Source organism: Hemiscyllium ocellatum, unplaced genomic scaffold (assembly GCF_020745735.1).
Source record: "Hemiscyllium ocellatum isolate sHemOce1 unplaced genomic scaffold, sHemOce1.pat.X.cur. scaffold_1204_pat_ctg1, whole genome shotgun sequence".
Lineage (NCBI taxonomy): Eukaryota > Metazoa > Chordata > Chondrichthyes > Orectolobiformes > Hemiscylliidae > Hemiscyllium > Hemiscyllium ocellatum.
In genome coordinates, this window is record NW_026867710.1 from 860 (window position 1) to 17,500 (window position 16,641).

A 16,641-nucleotide genomic window follows, 5' to 3' on the forward strand; every position below is an offset into this window, starting at 1 on the left:
TGAGAGAGACAGACAGAGATGGATAGGGAGAGAGAGAGAGAGCGAGAGAGAGATAGATGGATTGGGAGAGAGAGAGAGAGAGAGAGAAAGATAGAGATGGATAGGGGAGAGAGACAGATACAGATAGAGATGGGTAGAGGGAGAGAGAGAGAGAGAGAGACAGATACAAATGGATAGACAGAGAGGGAGAGAGAGAGAGAGACAGATGGAGATGGACAGGGAGAGAGAAAGAAAGAGAGAGAGACAGACATACAGATGGAGAGAGAGAGAGAGAGACAGATATAGATGGATAGAGAGAGAGAGACAGATATAGATAGAGAGAGATAGACACAGATATAGATGGATAGAGAGAGAGAGACCGATATAGATGGATAGAGAGAGAGAGAGAGACCGATATAGATGGATAGAGAGAGAGAGACAGATATAGATGGATAGAGAGAGAGAGAGAGAGACCGATATAGATGGATAGAGAGAGAGAGACAGATATAGATAGAGAGAGATAGACACAGATATAGATGGATAGAGAGAGAGAGACCGATATAGATGGATAGAGAGAGAGAGAGAGAGACCGATATAGATGGATAGAGAGAGATGCAGACAGAGATGGATAGGGAGAGAGAGAGACAGATATAGATGGATAGACAGAGTGAGAGACACAGACAGAGATGGATAGAGAGAGAGATAAAAAGATATAGATGGATAGAGAGAGAGAGAGAGACAGATATAGATGGATAGAGAGAGAGAGAACGATATAGATGGATAGAGAGAGAGATATAGATGGATAGAGAGAGAGAGAGAGAGACAGATATAGATGGATAGATAGAGAGAGAACGATATAGATGGATAGAGAGAGAGAGAGACCGATATAGATGGATAGGGAGAGAGACAGATAGAGATGGATAGAGAGAGAGAGAGAGACAGATATAGATGGATAGATAGAGAGAGAACGATATAGATGGATAGAGAGAGAGAGAGACCGATATAGATGGATAGGGAGAGAGAGAACGATATAGATGGATAGAGAGAGAGAGAGACCGATATAGATGGATAGGGAGAGAGACAGATAGAGATGGATAGAGAGAGAGAGAGAGAGACAGATATAGATGGATAGATAGAGTGAGAGAGACAGACAGAGATGGATAGGGAGAGAGAGAGAGAGCGAGAGAGAGATAGATGGATTGGGAGAGAGAGAGAGAGAGAGAAAGATAGAGATGGATAGGGGAGAGAGACAGATACAGATAGAGATGGGTAGAGGGAGAGAGAGAGAGAGAGAGACAGATACAAATGGATAGACAGAGAGGGAGAGAGAGAGAGAGACAGATGGAGATGGACAGGGAGAGAGAAAGAAAGAGAGAGAGACAGACATACAGATGGAGAGAGAGAGAGAGAGACAGATATAGATAGAGAGAGATAGACACAGATATAGATGGATAGAGAGAGAGAGACCGATATAGATGGATAGAGAGAGAGAGAGAGACCGATATAGATGGATAGAGAGAGAGAGACAGATATAGATGGATAGAGAGAGAGAGAGAGAGAGACCGATATAGATGGATAGAGAGAGAGAGACAGATATAGATAGAGAGAGATAGACACAGATATAGATGGATAGAGAGAGAGACCGATATAGATGGATAGAGAGAGAGAGAGAGACCGATATAGATGGATAGAGAGAGAGAGACAGATATAGATAGAGAGAGATAGACACAGATATAGATGGATAGAGAGAGAGAGACCGATATAGATGGATAGAGAGAGAAAGAGAGACCGATATAGATGGATAGAGAGAGATGCAGACAGAGATGGATAGGGAGAGAGAGAGAGAGACAGATATAGATGGATAGACAGAGTGAGAGAGACAGACAGAGATGGATAGGGAGAGAGAGAGAGAGAGAGAGAGAGCGATGTAGATGGATAGAGAGAGAGAGACAGATATAGATGGAGAGAGAGAGAGACAAATAGAGAGGGATAGAGAGACAGATATAGATGGATAGAGAGAGAGATAGAGATAGATGGATAGAAAGAGAGAGACAGATATAGATGGAGAGAGAGTGAGAGAGACAGAGAGTAGGCTCCATATTTTTGTGAATGAATTGTTGATGTGTCTAATCCCTTGCCAATGATGAGGAGGGGGGTGCTGTGATATATCGTAGCCCCTTTACGTTAGGGCCCAGGTGGCCTTGCAGAAAGAGCAGGCAGTGTCCACCTACACCCTGGGGTTGTTCAGGGAGAGGTGGGCGCCACAGGGAGTGCAGTGTTTTACTTCCCCCGCCAACTCCCTCAGCGCTGACCCTCCCACAGCGCGGGGCTCCCTCGGCGCTGACCCTCCCACAGTGCGGGGCTCCCTCGGCGCTGACCCTCCCACAGTGCGGGGCTCCCTCGGCGCTGACCCTCCCACAGTGCGGGGCTCCCTCGGCGCTGACCCTCCCACAGTGCGGGGCTCCCTCAGCGCTGACCCTCCCACAGTGCGGGGCTCCCTCGGCGCTGACCCTCCCGCAGTGCGGGGCTCCCTCGGCGCTGACCCTCCCAGCGCTGGAGCAGACAGCGCTTAAGGTGGAGTCTGGAGTATTTTGCAGGTTTGTACAAGACCTCCTGCCCCCCCAATTTTTATCAGGAAGGGCCAGAATGCGAGCGAGTAACCATCTGGGCTTCTATAACAGTACAGCACAGGAACAGGCCATTCGGCCCATCAGAACGGCCCCATTCTGAACTGAACGCCTTTTACATCAATGGTGACCGCATCCCTCTATACCCTGCAGGTTCACAAGTCTGTCGAGATGGCTCTCGGCGTCGTACCTGCCTCCTCCGGGCCCCTCACCTCTCCCTCGAAGGTACCCCACCTTAACCATGAAACCCGACCTATTCGATATCTCGAACCCTGGGGGAAAGGAGAGGGCGTTGATTTACCTGTTCTGTGTCCGGGCCTCGGATAATTTTGCAAAAACCCTGTCAGGTCTTCGCCTCTGAGTGGGACACAGATGTACAGCACAGGAAACAGACCCTTCTGCCCCACTCGTTCGTGCTAACCCAGAAATCCTAACCTAACCTCGCCTCTGTTTGCTTTCACTTGGCCCAGATCCCTCTAAACCCTTTCTATTCATGTCCCCCCCATCCAGATGCCTGTTGTCATTCTACACACATACCACCCTCTGGGGGAAAAGTTGCCCCTGTAGGTCCCTTTCCCCTCTCAGCTTAAACCTACCCCCCTCTAGTTCTGGGCTCCACCACCCCAGGGGGAACAGACCTTGTCTATTTATCCTATCCATGTCCCCCTCATGATGTTATAAACCTCTATAAGGTCACCCCCTCAGCCTCCGACGCTCCAGGGAAAACAGCCCCAGCCTGTTCAGCCTCTCCCTGTAGCTCAAACCCTCCAACATCATTTTCTGATCCCATTCCAAAGTTCCACAACACATTCCTGTAGCAGGGAGTTCAGAATCGAACGCATCAGTCCCAAAATGGCCCTGACCAATACAGCCACAACGTGACCCTCCCAACTCCTACACTCAACACACTGACCAATACAGCCACAACGTGACCCTCCCAACTCCTACACTCAACGCACTGACCAATACAGCCACAACATGACCTCCCAACTCCGACATTCAACACACTGACCAATACAGCCACAACGTGACCCTCCCAACTCCTACACTCACGCACTGACCAATATAGCCACAACGTGACCCTCCCAACTCCTACACTCAACGCACTGACCGATACAGCCACAATGTGACCCTCCCAACCCCTGTACTCAACGCACTGACCAATAAAGGAAAGCATACCAAACGCCGCCTTCACTATCCTATCTACCTGCGACTCCACTTTCAAGGAGCTATGAACCTGCACTCCAAGGTCTCTGTGTTCAGCAACACTCCCCAGGACCTGACCATTAAGTGGATAAGTCCTGCTAAGATTTGCTTTCCCAAAATGCAGCACCTCGCATTGATCTGAATTAAACTCCATCTGCCACTTCTCAGCCCATTGGCCCATCTGGTCCAGATCCTGTTGTAATCTGAGGGGAACCCTCTTCGCTGTCCACTCCCCCTCCAATTTTGGGGTCCTCTGCAAACTTACTAACTGTCCCTCTTATGCTCACATCCGAATCATGTGAGGAATCCAAACACAGGAAGATTAGGGTGGGTTGGCCGTGGGGAAATTGTCCCGTAGTGCCCAGGGATGTACAGGTTAGGGTGGATTGGCCGTGGGGAAATTGTCCCGTAGTGCCCAGGGATGTGCAGGTTAGGGTGGATCGGCCGTGGGGAAATTGTCCCGTAGTGCCCAGGGATGTGCAGGTTAGGGTGGGATTGGCCGTGGGGAAATTGTCCCGTAGTGCCCAGGGATGTACAGGTTGGGGTGGATTGGCCGTGGGGAAATTGTCCCGTAGTGCCCAGGGGTGTGCAGGTTAGGGTGGGATTGGCCGTGGGGAAATTGTCCCGTAGTGCCCAGGGATGTGCAGGTTGGGGTGGATTGGCCGTGGGGAAATTGTCCCGTAGTGCCCAGGGGTGTGCAGGTTAGGGTGGGTTGGCCGTGGGGAAATTGTCCCGTAGTGCCCAGGGATGTGCAGGTTAGGGTGTATTGGCCGTGGGGAAATTGTCCCGTAGTGCCCAGGGATGTACAGGTTAGGGTGGGTCGGCCGTGGGGAAATTGTCCCGTAGTGCCCAGGGATGTGCAGGTTAGGGTGGATTGGCCGTGGGGATTGAACCTTGAGTAATGTGGAATGGGTTTGGGTGGGTTTCTCTTCGGAGGGATCGGCGTGGAGCTGATGGGCCGAAGGGCCTGTTTCCGCACGGCAGGAACTCTGCGTCAGGGAATGAGACCGCTCGGCCCTTTGTCTCAGCTCCTTGCCCATCCATCGCACGCTTATGATCTCCGACCCAGGACTCCCGTCTCCCTGCGCCTCCACCCCCTCCCCACCCTGGGGTCACCTTGACCCCTCGGGAAACCTTTCCCCACCCCCCCTTTCCCGTGTTGCACGCGTGGTTCGGAGAGAGGGAAGGAAGGAACGCGAGGAGGAGACCGAAGCGTTCTGCAGAGACGTGCTTTAATGAGGAGGTTTTTGGGCGGGGGATCCCACACTCGCACTCACACTCCACCCGACCCCTCCCCGCCACAGTAAGACAGGGACGAGATGGACCTGTTGGAGTTGGCGGCCATTCCTCTTGTCCGCTCTCTCTCTCTCTCTCTCTCTCTCGTTCTCCCGCTCTCCACCAGGCGGGAGGGGGTCTGTCGGGGGGACGTGTCCTCGCGCGGCCATTCCCTGTCCAGCCCAGCGCACGCCGTCCCAGAGTAAGGCGGGGGAGAATGTTGGCCGGCGTCTCTTGTCTCTCGTTTTCTCTCTCTCGTTCTCTCCGTCCGAGCTTTCGGCTAAGGGGAGAGGAGGGGTGCCTCAGGGGAGACGTGCCATCGTGTGGTGTTGGTGATAACGTCGGCGATGGCTTTGACGTTGGCGATGGCATTGGTGGTGGTGTTGGAGTTGGTGTTGATGTTAGAGTTGGTGACGGTGATACCGCTGGCATTGGTGGTGGTGTTGGAGTTGACGTTGACGTTAGTGTTGGTGACGGTGATGTTGGTGGTGGTGTTGGAGTTGGTGTTGACGTTAGAGTTGGTGACGGTGATGTTGGTGGTGGTGTTGGAGTTGACGTTGACGTTAGTGTTGGTGACGGTGATACCGCTGGCATTGGTGTTGGTGTTGGAGTTGACGTTGATGTTAGAGTTGGTGACGGTGATGGTGCTGGCATTGGTGGTAGTGTTGGAGTTGACGTTGACTTTAGAGTTGGTGACGGTGATGTTGGTGGTGGTGTTGGAGTTGGTGTTGACGTTAGAGTTGGTGACGGTGATGGTGCTGGCATTGGTGGTGGTGTTAGAGTTGACGTTGACGTTAGTATTGGTGACGGTGATGGTGCTGGTGACGATGTTGGTGGTGGTGTTGGAGTTGATGTTGACGTTAGAATTGGTGGCGGTGATACCGCTGGCATTGGTGTTGGTGTTGGAGTTGACGGTAGAGTTGGTGACGGTGATACCGCTGGCATTGGTGCTGGTGTTGGAGTTGATGTTGACGTTAGAGTTGGTGACGGTGATACCGCTGGCATTGGTGCTGGTGTTGGAGTTGATGTTGACGTTAGAGTTGGTGACGGTGATACCGCTGGCATTGGTGTTGGTGTTGGCGTTGATGGTAGAGTTGGTGACTGTGATACCGCTGGCATTGGTGTTGGTGTTGGCGTTGATGGTAGAGTTGGTGACTGTGATACCGCTGGCATTGGTGGTGGTGTTGGCCTTGATGGTAGAGTTGGTGACTGTGATACTGCTGGCATTGGTGGTGGTGTTGGCGTTGATGGTAGAGTTGGTGACTGTGATACCGCTGGCATTGGTGTTGGTGTTGGCGTTGATGGTAGAGTTGGTGACGGTGATACCGCTGGCATTGGTGGTGATGTTGGAGTTGACGTTGACGTTAGTGTTGGTGACGGCGATGGTGGTGGTGTTGGAGTTGATGTTGACGTTAGAGTTGGTGACGGCGATGGTGGGGATGTTGGAGTTGATGTTGACGTTAGTGTTGGTGACGGCGATGCCGCTGGCATTGGTGTTGGTGTTGGAGTTGATGTTGACGTTAGAGTTGGTGACGGTGATACCGCTGGCATTGGTGTTGGTGTTGGAGTTGACGTTGACGTGAGAGTTGGTGACGGTGATGCCGTTGGTGTTGGTGCTGGTGTTGGAGTTGACGTTGATGTTGGAGTTGGTGACGGTGATACCGCTGGCATTGGTGGTGGTGTTGGAGTTGACGTTGATGGTAGAGTTGGTGACGGCGATGGTGGTGATGTTGGAGTTGACGTTGACGTTAGTGTTGGTGACGGCGATGCCGTCGATGGTGGCGACGTGGGTGGGCCGCCTCAGCGGACCGCCCGGCGCCCGGCCTGGACCAGGCGCCTTCCCAGCAGCCCCCGGGCCCGCTCCACCCCGCCACCAAAGTAGAAAGTGGCCCAGAACTCCTGGTCCTCCTCCGCCACCTCCATCATGGCGTTGTCGGTCACTACCACCGCCGGGGCGCGCCTCAGCTGCGGGTAGAGGATGCCGAAGAGCGCGTGGTCGTAGTCGTCCGGGGGGACGGGAGGGGGCGAGGGAGGGGGGGCGGGGTCGCTCTCGGGGCAGGGGCAGGGCTCTGAGGGAGGAGGAGGAGGGGGGGGGGGGGGGGGGGGGTCTCCGCGCCCGGCGGACCCTCCGACACCTCCCCCCGGGAGGAGGAGGCGGTGGTGAGGCTGGAGGGGCTGTCCCCGCTGGAGGTCAGGTGGGAGAACAGGGTGACGATGACCAAGGGGTCGCAGGCCGGAGCCTGGGCCGGAGTAGGCCGCGGGAGGCGGTGCCGCGGGGGGTGGGGCTGGCCGGCGGGCTGGGCGTGGCCACTGGGGGCGCTCTCGGCGTCGGTGCTGTGGCCGGAGGAGGGGGCCTCGAGGTGGGGGTAGGGGGCGGGGCTGAGCCCCGACGACGGCCCCTCCCCCGGGTTGTCGGGCGTCGCCGCCCCTCCCCCGCCCGCCCCCGCGGCGGTCAGGCTGACCGGGCCGGGGGTCAGCTCCGCCGGCGACGCCCCCGCCAAGCTCAGCCCCTCGGGGGTGGGGCCGGCAGCCCCCAGGGAGGAGGGGGGGAGGGGGACCCCCCTGCCCGGGGTGCCGCCCTCGCTGGCCGGGGGCAGGCGGGCGGGCGAGGGGGCGGGCGGGGCCAGCCCCCACTCCGGCCGGGCCCAGCCAGCGGCGACGGCAGTGCCCGCCTGACCCCGGGAGGAGGGGGATGGGGGCGAGGAGGGGGAGGAGGACGAGGGGGAGGGGGACGAGGAGGAGGAGGAGGAGGAGGAGGAGGAGGTCTCGCTCTGGCACGAGGCGCCGTCCCCTGCAGCCGGCCGCCTTCCGCCTGTAGCCGCGGTCTCGTCGCAGGAAGACGTGTCGCCTGTAGCCGGGGGCTGTTCTGACAGTGCTCCGCCTGTAGCTGCTGCCTCGTCACTGGAGGATGTCTCGCCTGTAGCTGCCGGCTGTTCTGACTGTGCTCCACCTGTAGCCGCGGTCTCATCGCAGGAGGATGTGTCGCCTGTAGCCGGGGGCTGTTCTGACAGTGCTCCGCCTGTAGACGCGGTCTCGTCGCAGGAAGATGTATCGCCTGTAGCTGGGGGGTGTTCTGACAGTGCTCCGCCTGTAGCCGCAGTCTCATCGCAGGAAGATGTATCGCCTGTAGCCGGGGGCTGTCCTGACGGTGCCGTGCCTGCAGCTGCTGCCTCGTCACTGGAGGATGTTTCACCTGTAGCTGCCGGCTGTTCTGACTGTGCTCCACCTGTAGCCGCTTCCTCATCGCAGGAAGCTGTTTCGCCTGTAGGCAGTGGCTCTTCCGATGATGCTCCGCCTGTAGCCACGATCTCATCACATGAAGATATTTCACCTTTAGCCAATGGCTGTTCTGATGATGTTCCACCTGTAGCTGCTGCCTCATCACAGGAAGATGTTTCGCCTGTTGTCAGTGGCTCTTCCAACGGCGCTCCACCTGCAGCCACGATCTCATCACTAGAAGATATTTCACCTGTAGCTAGTGACTGTTGTGGTGGTATTCTGTCTGGAGCCACGAACCCATCGTAGGAGGATGTTTCGCTTGTAGCTGGTGGCTGTTCTGACAGTGCTCTGCCTGTAGCCGCTGCCTCATCACAGGAAGATGTTTCGCTTGTAGCCGGCGGCTGTTCTGACAGTGCTCCACCTGTAGCTGCTGCCTTATCGCAGGAAGATGTTCCGTCTGGAGCCAGTGCATCTTCCGATGATGCTCCACCTGTAGCCACGATCTCATCACATGAAGATATTTCACCTGTAGCCAACGGCTGTTCCGATGGTGTTCCACCTGTAGCTGCTGCCTCATCGCAGGAAGATATTTCGCCTGTAGTCAGTGGCTCTTCCAACGGTGCATCACCTGTAGCCGCAATCTCATCACCGGAGGATATTTCACCTGTAGCCAGCGACTGTTCTGGCTGTATTCCACCCAGAGCCATGAACCCTTCGTGGGAGGATATTCTGCCTGTAGCCATCAGCTGTTCTGATGGCGTGCTGCCTGTAGCTGCGGCCTCATCGCAGGAGGATGTTTCACTTGTACTCATCTGTTCTGGCGGCTGAGTTCTGCCTGTAGCTGTGATCTCTTCACATGGAGATGTGTTGCCTGTTGTCGGTGTCTGTTCTGACTGTGACATTCCACCTGCAGCCTGTCTGTTTTCTGGTGACAAGTGCTTTCCTGTCATCGGTGTCTGTTCTGAAGGTGACATTCCACCTGTAGTCACTGTTAGTTCTGATGGTGATAGTCCGCCTGTGGTAGGGGTTTGTTCACATGGAGATATTTCTCCTGTAGACAGGGTCCGTTCTGACGGTGACAATTCACCTGCTGTCCCTCTCTTTTCTAGTTCTGCCTGTTCTGATGGCAGCCTTCCGCCTGTCATTGAGGGCTGTTCACATGGAGATACGTCACCTGTAGTCAGTGTCTGTTCTGATGGTGTCAGTTCTCCTGTAGCCAGTGTCTGTTCTGGTGGTAATTTGTCACCCGTGGGCAGGTACTCTTCAACTGGCGGCACCTTGCCTTCGCACAGGCTCCATTCCGATGGTGACCTCTTGCCTGTAGTGAGCACGGGTTCCAGTAACAAGGAGTCACCCAAACGCAGAGTCTCCTCTGTTTCGCCTGTTGTCAGTGTCTCTGCCGGCGGCGATTGTCCACCTGGATGCAGGACGTTGTCCATTGGTGGACGCTTAGCTGGGGTCAAGGCATCTTCTGATGGGCATGGTTTGCCTGTAGACGGTGCCTGATCTGGCGGTGTGACCTCACCTGAACACAACTTCTGATTCGATGTTGAGAGTTCACCTGTACCTGGGACCTGTTCTTGAGCAGGCAGCTCACCTGTTGGCACAGCAGCTTGGGTGTGAATCAGCGTCTGTTCGGACAATGTTATTTCCCCTGTCATCAGTGGTGACAACTCATCTGAGCACTCTGTTTGCACTGACAGTGATATTTCACCTGTAGCCATCACTTGTTCTTGCAGAGAAAGTTCACCTGTAGCCACGGTTATTGCTGATGGCCATCCCTTTGCAATGAGCTGTGTGTGTTCTGGTGAAGATGGCGCCCCTGTAGTTCGGGTCTGTTCTGCTGGTGATAGTCCGCCTGTTGTCGGTGCCTGCTCTGAAGGTAGCAGTGCGCCTGTAGTCAATGTCAGGTCTGGTGGAGTTGAGGCACCCACGACTAGTTTTTGTCCGATTGGTGATATTTTGCCTGTAGCTCTCACCTGTTCTGATGGTGACACCTGGTCTGCTGTTAGTGGCTCTTCTGCAGGGGATGCCTCACCTGTAGACAGTGTCTGTTCTGACTGTGATACCTCACTTGTAGACAGTGTCTGATCTGATGAAGATGCTTCACTTGTAGACAGCATCTGTTCCGATGGTGACTGTTGGTCTGTAGTTAAGGCTTGTTCTGGTGGAGGGGGTGCACCTGTGATCTGTGCCTGGTCCAGCAACATTTCGCCTGTACTCTGGGTCTCTTCTGGTGGTGGAATTTCGCCTGTAGTCGGCATCAGGTCTGTCAGCAATAGTTTACCAGTATTTAGTGTCTGGTCTGGCAAGGAAGGTTCACCTGTAGTCACAGTCTCATCTGGTGGTGAGGTTTCGCCTGTAGCCAGTACCTGGTCAGGCAGGGAACGTTCACCTGTAGTCACAGTCTCTTCTGGTGGTGAGACTTCGCCTGTAGCCAGTGTCTGGTCTGGCAGGGAACGTTCACCTGTAGTCACAGTCTCTTCTGGTGGTGAGACTTCGCCTGTAGCCAGTGTCTGGTCTGGCAGAGAACGTTCACCTGTAGTCACAGTCTCTTCAGTCGGTGAGGTTTCGCCTGTAGCCAATACCTGGTCTGGCAGGGAACGTTCACCTGTAGTCAGGGTCTCTTCTGTCAGTGGGATTTTGCCTGTAGCCAGTGTCTGGTCTGGCAGGGAGAGTTCATCTGTAGTCATGGGCTCTTCTGTCAGTGAGATTTTTCCTGTAGCCAATACCTGGTCTGGCTGGGAATGTTCACCTGTAGTCACAGTCTCTTCTGGTGGTGAGATTTCACCTGTAGCCAGTACCTGGTCAGGCAGGGAATGTTCACCTGTAGTCACAGTCTCTTCTGTCAGTGGGATTTCACCTGTAGCCAGTACCTGGTCTGGCAGGGAACGTTCACCTGTAGTCATGGTCTCTTCTGGTGGTGAGATTTCGCCTGTAGCCAGTACCTGGTCTGGCAGGGAACGTTCACCTGTAGTCACGGTCTCTTCTGTCAGTGGGATTTCTCCTGTAGCCAATACCTGATCTGGCAGGGAGAGTTCACCTGTAGTCACGGTCTCTTCTGGTGGTGAGATTTCGCCTGTAGCCAATACCTGGTCTGGCAGGGAGAGTTCACCTGTAGTCACAGTCTCTTCTGGTGGTGAGATTTCGCCTGTAGCCAACACCTGGTCTGGCAGGGAGAGTTCACCTGTAGTCACAGTCTCTTCTGGTGGTGAGATTTCGCCTGTAGCCAATACCTGATCTGGCAGGGAATGTTCACCTGTAGTCACGGTCTCTTCTGTCAGTGGGATTTCTCCTGTAGCCAATACCTGGTCTGGCAGCAAGAGTTCACCTGTAGTCATGGTCTCTTCTGTCGGTGAGATTTTGCCTGTAGCCAATACCTGATCTGGCAGGGAGAGTTCACCTGTAGTCACGGTCTCTTCTGGTGGTGAGATTTCGCCTGTAGCCAATACCTGGTCTGGCAGGGAGAGTTCACCTGTAGTCACAGTCTCTTCTGGTGGTGAGATTTCGCCTGTAGCCAACACTTGGTCTGGCAGGGAGAGTTCACCTGTAGTCACAGTCTCTTCTGGTGGTGAGATTTCGCCTGTAGCCAGTATCTGGTCTGGCAGGGAACGTTCACCTGTAGTCACAGTCTCTTCTGGTGGTGAGATTTCGCCTGTAGCCAATACCTGGTCTGGCAGGGAATGTTCACCTGTAGTCACGGTCTCTTCTGTCAGTGGGATTTCTCCTGTAGCCAATACCTGGTCTGGCAGCAAGAGTTCACCTGTAGTCATGGTCTCTTCTGTCGGTGAGATTTTGCCTGTAGCCAATACCTGATCTGGCAGGGAGAGTTCACCTGTAGTCACGGTCTCTTCTGGTGGTGAGATTTCGCCTGTAGCCAATACCTGGTCTGGCAGGGAGAGTTCACCTGTAGTCACAGTCTCTTCTGGTGGTGAGATTTCACCTGTAGCCAATACCTGGTCTGGCAGGGAACGTTCACCTGTAGTCACAGTCTCTTCTGGTGGTGAGATTTCGCCTGTATCCAATATCTGGTCTGGCAAGGAGAGTTCACCTATAGTCAGGGTCTCTTCTGATGGTGAGATTTTGCCTGTAGCCAATACCTGGTCTGGCAGGGAGAGTTCACCTGTAGTCACAGTCTCTTCTGGCGGTGAGACTTCGCCTGTAGCCAACACTTGGTCTGACAGGGAGAGTTCACCTGTAGTCACGATCTCTTCTGTCGGTGAGATTTCGCCTGTAGCCAGTACCTGGTCTGGCAGGGAACGTTCACCTATAGCCACAGTCTCTTCTGGTGGTGAGGTTTCGCCTGTAGCCAATACCTGGTCTGGCAGGGAATGTTCACCTGTAGTCAGGGTCTCTTCTGTCAGTAGAATTTTGCCTGTAGCCAGTGTCTGGTCTGGCAGGGAAGGTTTACCTGTAGTCACAGTCTCTTCTGGTGGTGAGGTTTTGCCTGAAGCCAATATCTGGTCTGTCAGGGAGAGTTCACCTGTAGTCATGATCTCTTCTGTCGGTGAGACTTTGCCTGTAGTCATTGCCTGCTCTGGCAGGGAACGTTCACCTGTAGTCACAGTCTCTTCTGTCGGTGAGATTTTGACTGTAGCCGGTGTCTGCTCTGACAGGGAAAGTTTTCCTGTCGTCACGGTCTCTTCAGCTGTTGACAATTCACCTGTGCCTGTTTTCTGGTCTGTCAGTAATAGTATCCCCAGAGTTAAGATCTCCTCTGACAGTGAAAGCCCGTCTGTAGTTGCAGTCTCTGCCGGTGCGGGTAGTTCCCCTGGGGGTGGCTCCTGCTCTGACAGTAATACTTTGCCTGTGGTTGGCGTCTTTCCCAGTGGCGATGCCTCACTTGCAGCCAGCCCCTGTTCTGGTGGCGACCTCTCACCCGGGGTGGTTGTGGTTCGGATCTGTTCCGATGGTAACGTTTCGCCTGTCGGTAATGTTCCCCCCGGACCCAGGGCGAGTTCTGACGGCGGTGATTCGCCTGTGCTCTTGGTCGGCAGTGTCAGGGCTGGTTCTGCCGGAGTCGGTGCCTCACCTCCTAGAGGCCGCTCGCCAACACCCGCCGCGGGGGCGGTGAGGGGGTGCTCCCGGAGCGACTGTTGGTCCGGGGGCTGCTCCCACGGCGAGATGTCGCCCGTCGACAGGACGTCCCGGGGCCTGAGCATCTCCAGACGGATGACTGTGATCACCGAGTGCTCGTTCGCCGACGGCCGGTCCGTCGCCAGGCTCGACTCAGACCACGTCGGGGACCCGCTCAGTTCGCCTGTCGTCAGCGTTTGCTCCGGCCGGGACAGTTGACTCGTAGCAAGCGTCTGTTCGGACAGTCCGCCTGTGCTCGGTGTTTGCGGGGGTGGGGATGTCGCGCCCGCCCGCTCCTGTGGGGGGTAGCTGCCGGCAGCCGGTGCCTGTTCTGACGGTGAGAGTCCGCCTGTTGTCAGGATATAGTCAGGTGGGGACAGTCTGCCTGTAGCCAGCAGCTGTTCCAGGGGAGAGAGCTGGCTTGAGGCCAGCGCCTGTTCCAGGAGGGTCAGGGTGCCGGCGGACAGGCGGGGCCCCAGGGCCGTGGGTTTGCCTGTAGCCAGCACTGGCTCCGGCAGGGAGAGTCTGCCTGTTGCCCGCACCTCGTCCGCGGGGCTCAGGATGCCTCTCGCCAGCATCGGCTCTGGCAGTGACAGTCTGCCTGTCGTCAGCACCTGTTGGGGCGGGGACAGTTTGCCCATCGACAGCACCCATTCCGAGAGGGACAGTCCGCCTGTAGCCGGTGCCTGTTCCGGCAGGGAGAGTTTGCCCGTCGGGGCCACCCACTCTGAGAGGGGCGAAGACATTGGCGGAGGGGACATTCCGCCTGTAGCCAGCGCGGGCTCAGGTGGGGAGGGTTCGCCTGTAGGGAGCGCTGACTCCATAAGGGGAGGCAAGCCTGTAGCTGGCAACACCGCCGGCGGAGGGGACACTCCGCCTGTAGCCGGCGACTGTTCATGGAGGGAGGGTTTGCCTGTAGGGAGGGCCCACTCCGAGAGGGGCAGCCCGACTGTAGCCAGCGCCTGTTCAGGGGGGGAGGGTTTGCCTGTAGGAAGGGCCCACTCCGAGAGGGGCAGCCCGACTGTAGCCGGTGCCTGTTCCAAGGGGGAGGGCTTGCCCGCGGGGAGGGCCCACTCCGAGAGGGGCAGCCCGACTGTAGCCGGCGCCTGTTCCAAGGGGGAGGGTTTGCCTGTAGGGAGGGCCCACTCCGAGAGGGGCCGCCCGCCTGTCGCCAGCAGCGCCGTCAGCGGAGGGGGGGCACCGCCTGTAGCCGGCGGCCGTTCCGGGGCGCCGGGGGCCGGGAGCAGGAGGCGGTCGGAGGTGCGGGGCCCCTCCAGGAGGAGCAGGCCGGAGGAGGAGGAGGAGGAGCCCAGGGTAGCGGCCGATCCCGGGCTGGAGGCGGGGAGCAGCCATGACGCCAGGTCCCGGTCGGAGTTGGCGGGAACCTCAGGCGGCAGGGCCCAGTCGGATAGGCCGCCCCAGGCCGGGGTGGGCGGGCCGCTGCTGCCGCTGCGGGGGCGGGGCATGGGCTCGGGGGAGGAGCCGCTGAGCCCCCGCCCGGCCCCCGGCCCCTCCCAGCTCCCCTCCGCCAGGACCCGGCCCCAGACGGAACGGTCGTCCACCGAGGAGCCCGGGAGCAGGCGGGCCGCCGACTTCTCGTCCCGGGTGTAGATGGTCAGGATCTCGCCCCAGGAGGCCGGGACGTCGAGGGGGGGCGGGGGCGGGGGCGGGGCCCCGGGACCCCCCTCCCAGGGCTGGGGGCTCCCCGGCGCCGCCCCCTGCCCCTCCGGCCCCTCCCGGCCCTCCCCGTACAGGCTCAGCACCTGCTCCCAGGCCGACTGCGGGTCCTCGGGGGGCTGGGGGGAGGGGGGAGGGGTGGTGGGGGGAGGGACCCCTCCCCCGACCTCCGCAGGGGGGGCTGGAGGAGGAGGAGGAGGAGGAGGGGGGGAGGGCGTCCCCTCCCCGGCAAGTTCCGGGGAGCCCGTTGCCAAGGGGTGGGGGCTGGGGGTGCGCGTCGGCGCCCCCTGCCCTCCAGAGGCTTCCCCCTCCCCCTCCCCCTCCCCTTCCTCCCCCTCCTCCTCCTCCTCCCTCCCTCTTTCTCCAGAGGGGTAGGCCATTCGCGTCCTGATGTAGTAGTAACTCTCGACCAGGGAGTCCGTCCTGAGCGGGGCGCGGGAGTCTTCCGGGGCCGCCCCCTCCTCATGTTTCGGGCGGTGGGTGGGGTCCTGGCGTCGAGTGAGAGAGAGAGGGGAGGGGGAGTTATTACGTCCCTCAACCTTCCTTGACAGCCCCCCACCCTTCCCCCTGCTCCCTCTCCAACCCTTCCCCCACCCCCGACGTTTCGGCTCGGCGACCAGCCACTTGGAAATAGCGATCACAACGTCGGACGCGTCGATTGGAGAGGGGGGGCCCCCGCAACTAGATCACGTAAGTAGATGGCGGGGAGGGGGGGAGGAAGGAACCCTGGTGCGAGGAAGGGGAGGGAGTTGTCTAACTGGAGTGGGGTTCTGGGTGGGCCGGGAGGAGGGAGGAGATGGCGGGCGTGGGTGGAGGGAGCAGCGATCACAATGTGAAAAGAGAGCGAAAGCAGGGGGGGGGGGGCGACACGTTTCGGATGGGATGCCCGACATTGGGGGAGGGGGTGTGGTCTGATGTGAGAGGGTCCTGAATGTGCCCACCTTGGCAGCCCATGGGTACGCCCATTCAAGATGGCGGCTTCTACAGGGTGGGGGAGGGGCAGACGGTGCAAAGTTGGTGTGTGTGTGTGTGTGCGTGTTTCACAAGGGATCAATGGTCCCCAAATGCCCAGGGATGTGCAGGTTAGGGTGGGATTGGCCGTGGGGAAATTGTCCCGTAGTGCCCAGGGATGTGCAGGTTAGGGTGGGTTGGCCGTGGGGAAATTGTCCCGTAGTGCCCAGGGATGTGCAGGTTAGGGTGGGTTGGCCGTGGGGATATTGTCCCGTAGTGCCCAGGGATGTGCAGGTTAGGGTGGGTTGGCCGTGGGGATATTGTCCCGTAGTGCCCAGGGATGTACAGGTTAGGGTGGGTTGGCCGTGGGAAAATTGTCCCGTAGTGCCCAGGGATGTGCAGGTTAGGGTGGGTTGGCCGTGGGGAAATTGTCCCGTAGTGCCCAGGGATGTACAGGTTAGGGTGGATTGGCCGTGGGGGAATTGTCCCGTAGTGCCCAGGGATGTACAGGTTAGGGTGGATTGGCCGTGGGGGAATTGTCCCGTAGTGCCCAGGGATGTACAGGTTAGGGTGGATTGGCCGTGGGGAAATTGTCCCGTAGTGCCCAGGGATGTACAGGTTAGGGTGGATT

At 57.4% G+C, this 16,641-nt stretch overlaps 1 protein-coding gene across 1 annotated transcript in view; it reads right to left on the bottom strand.

Annotated features, from left to right (window-relative positions):
- Positions 1 to 5,367: 5,367 nt before the first annotated feature.
- Positions 5,368 to 16,641, bottom strand: part of LOC132809445 (serine-rich adhesin for platelets-like) — a 26,373-nt gene continuing 15,099 nt past the window's right edge. Inside the window, exons 2-4 of the mRNA XM_060822562.1 lie at positions 7,883 to 15,240; positions 7,213 to 7,759; positions 5,368 to 7,052 (exon numbers count right to left, since the gene is read on the bottom strand). Of these exons, the coding sequence (XP_060678545.1) occupies positions 5,368 to 7,052; positions 7,213 to 7,759; positions 7,883 to 15,240 (9,590 nt within the window). The remainder of the gene's footprint in view (positions 7,053 to 7,212; positions 7,760 to 7,882; positions 15,241 to 16,641) is intronic.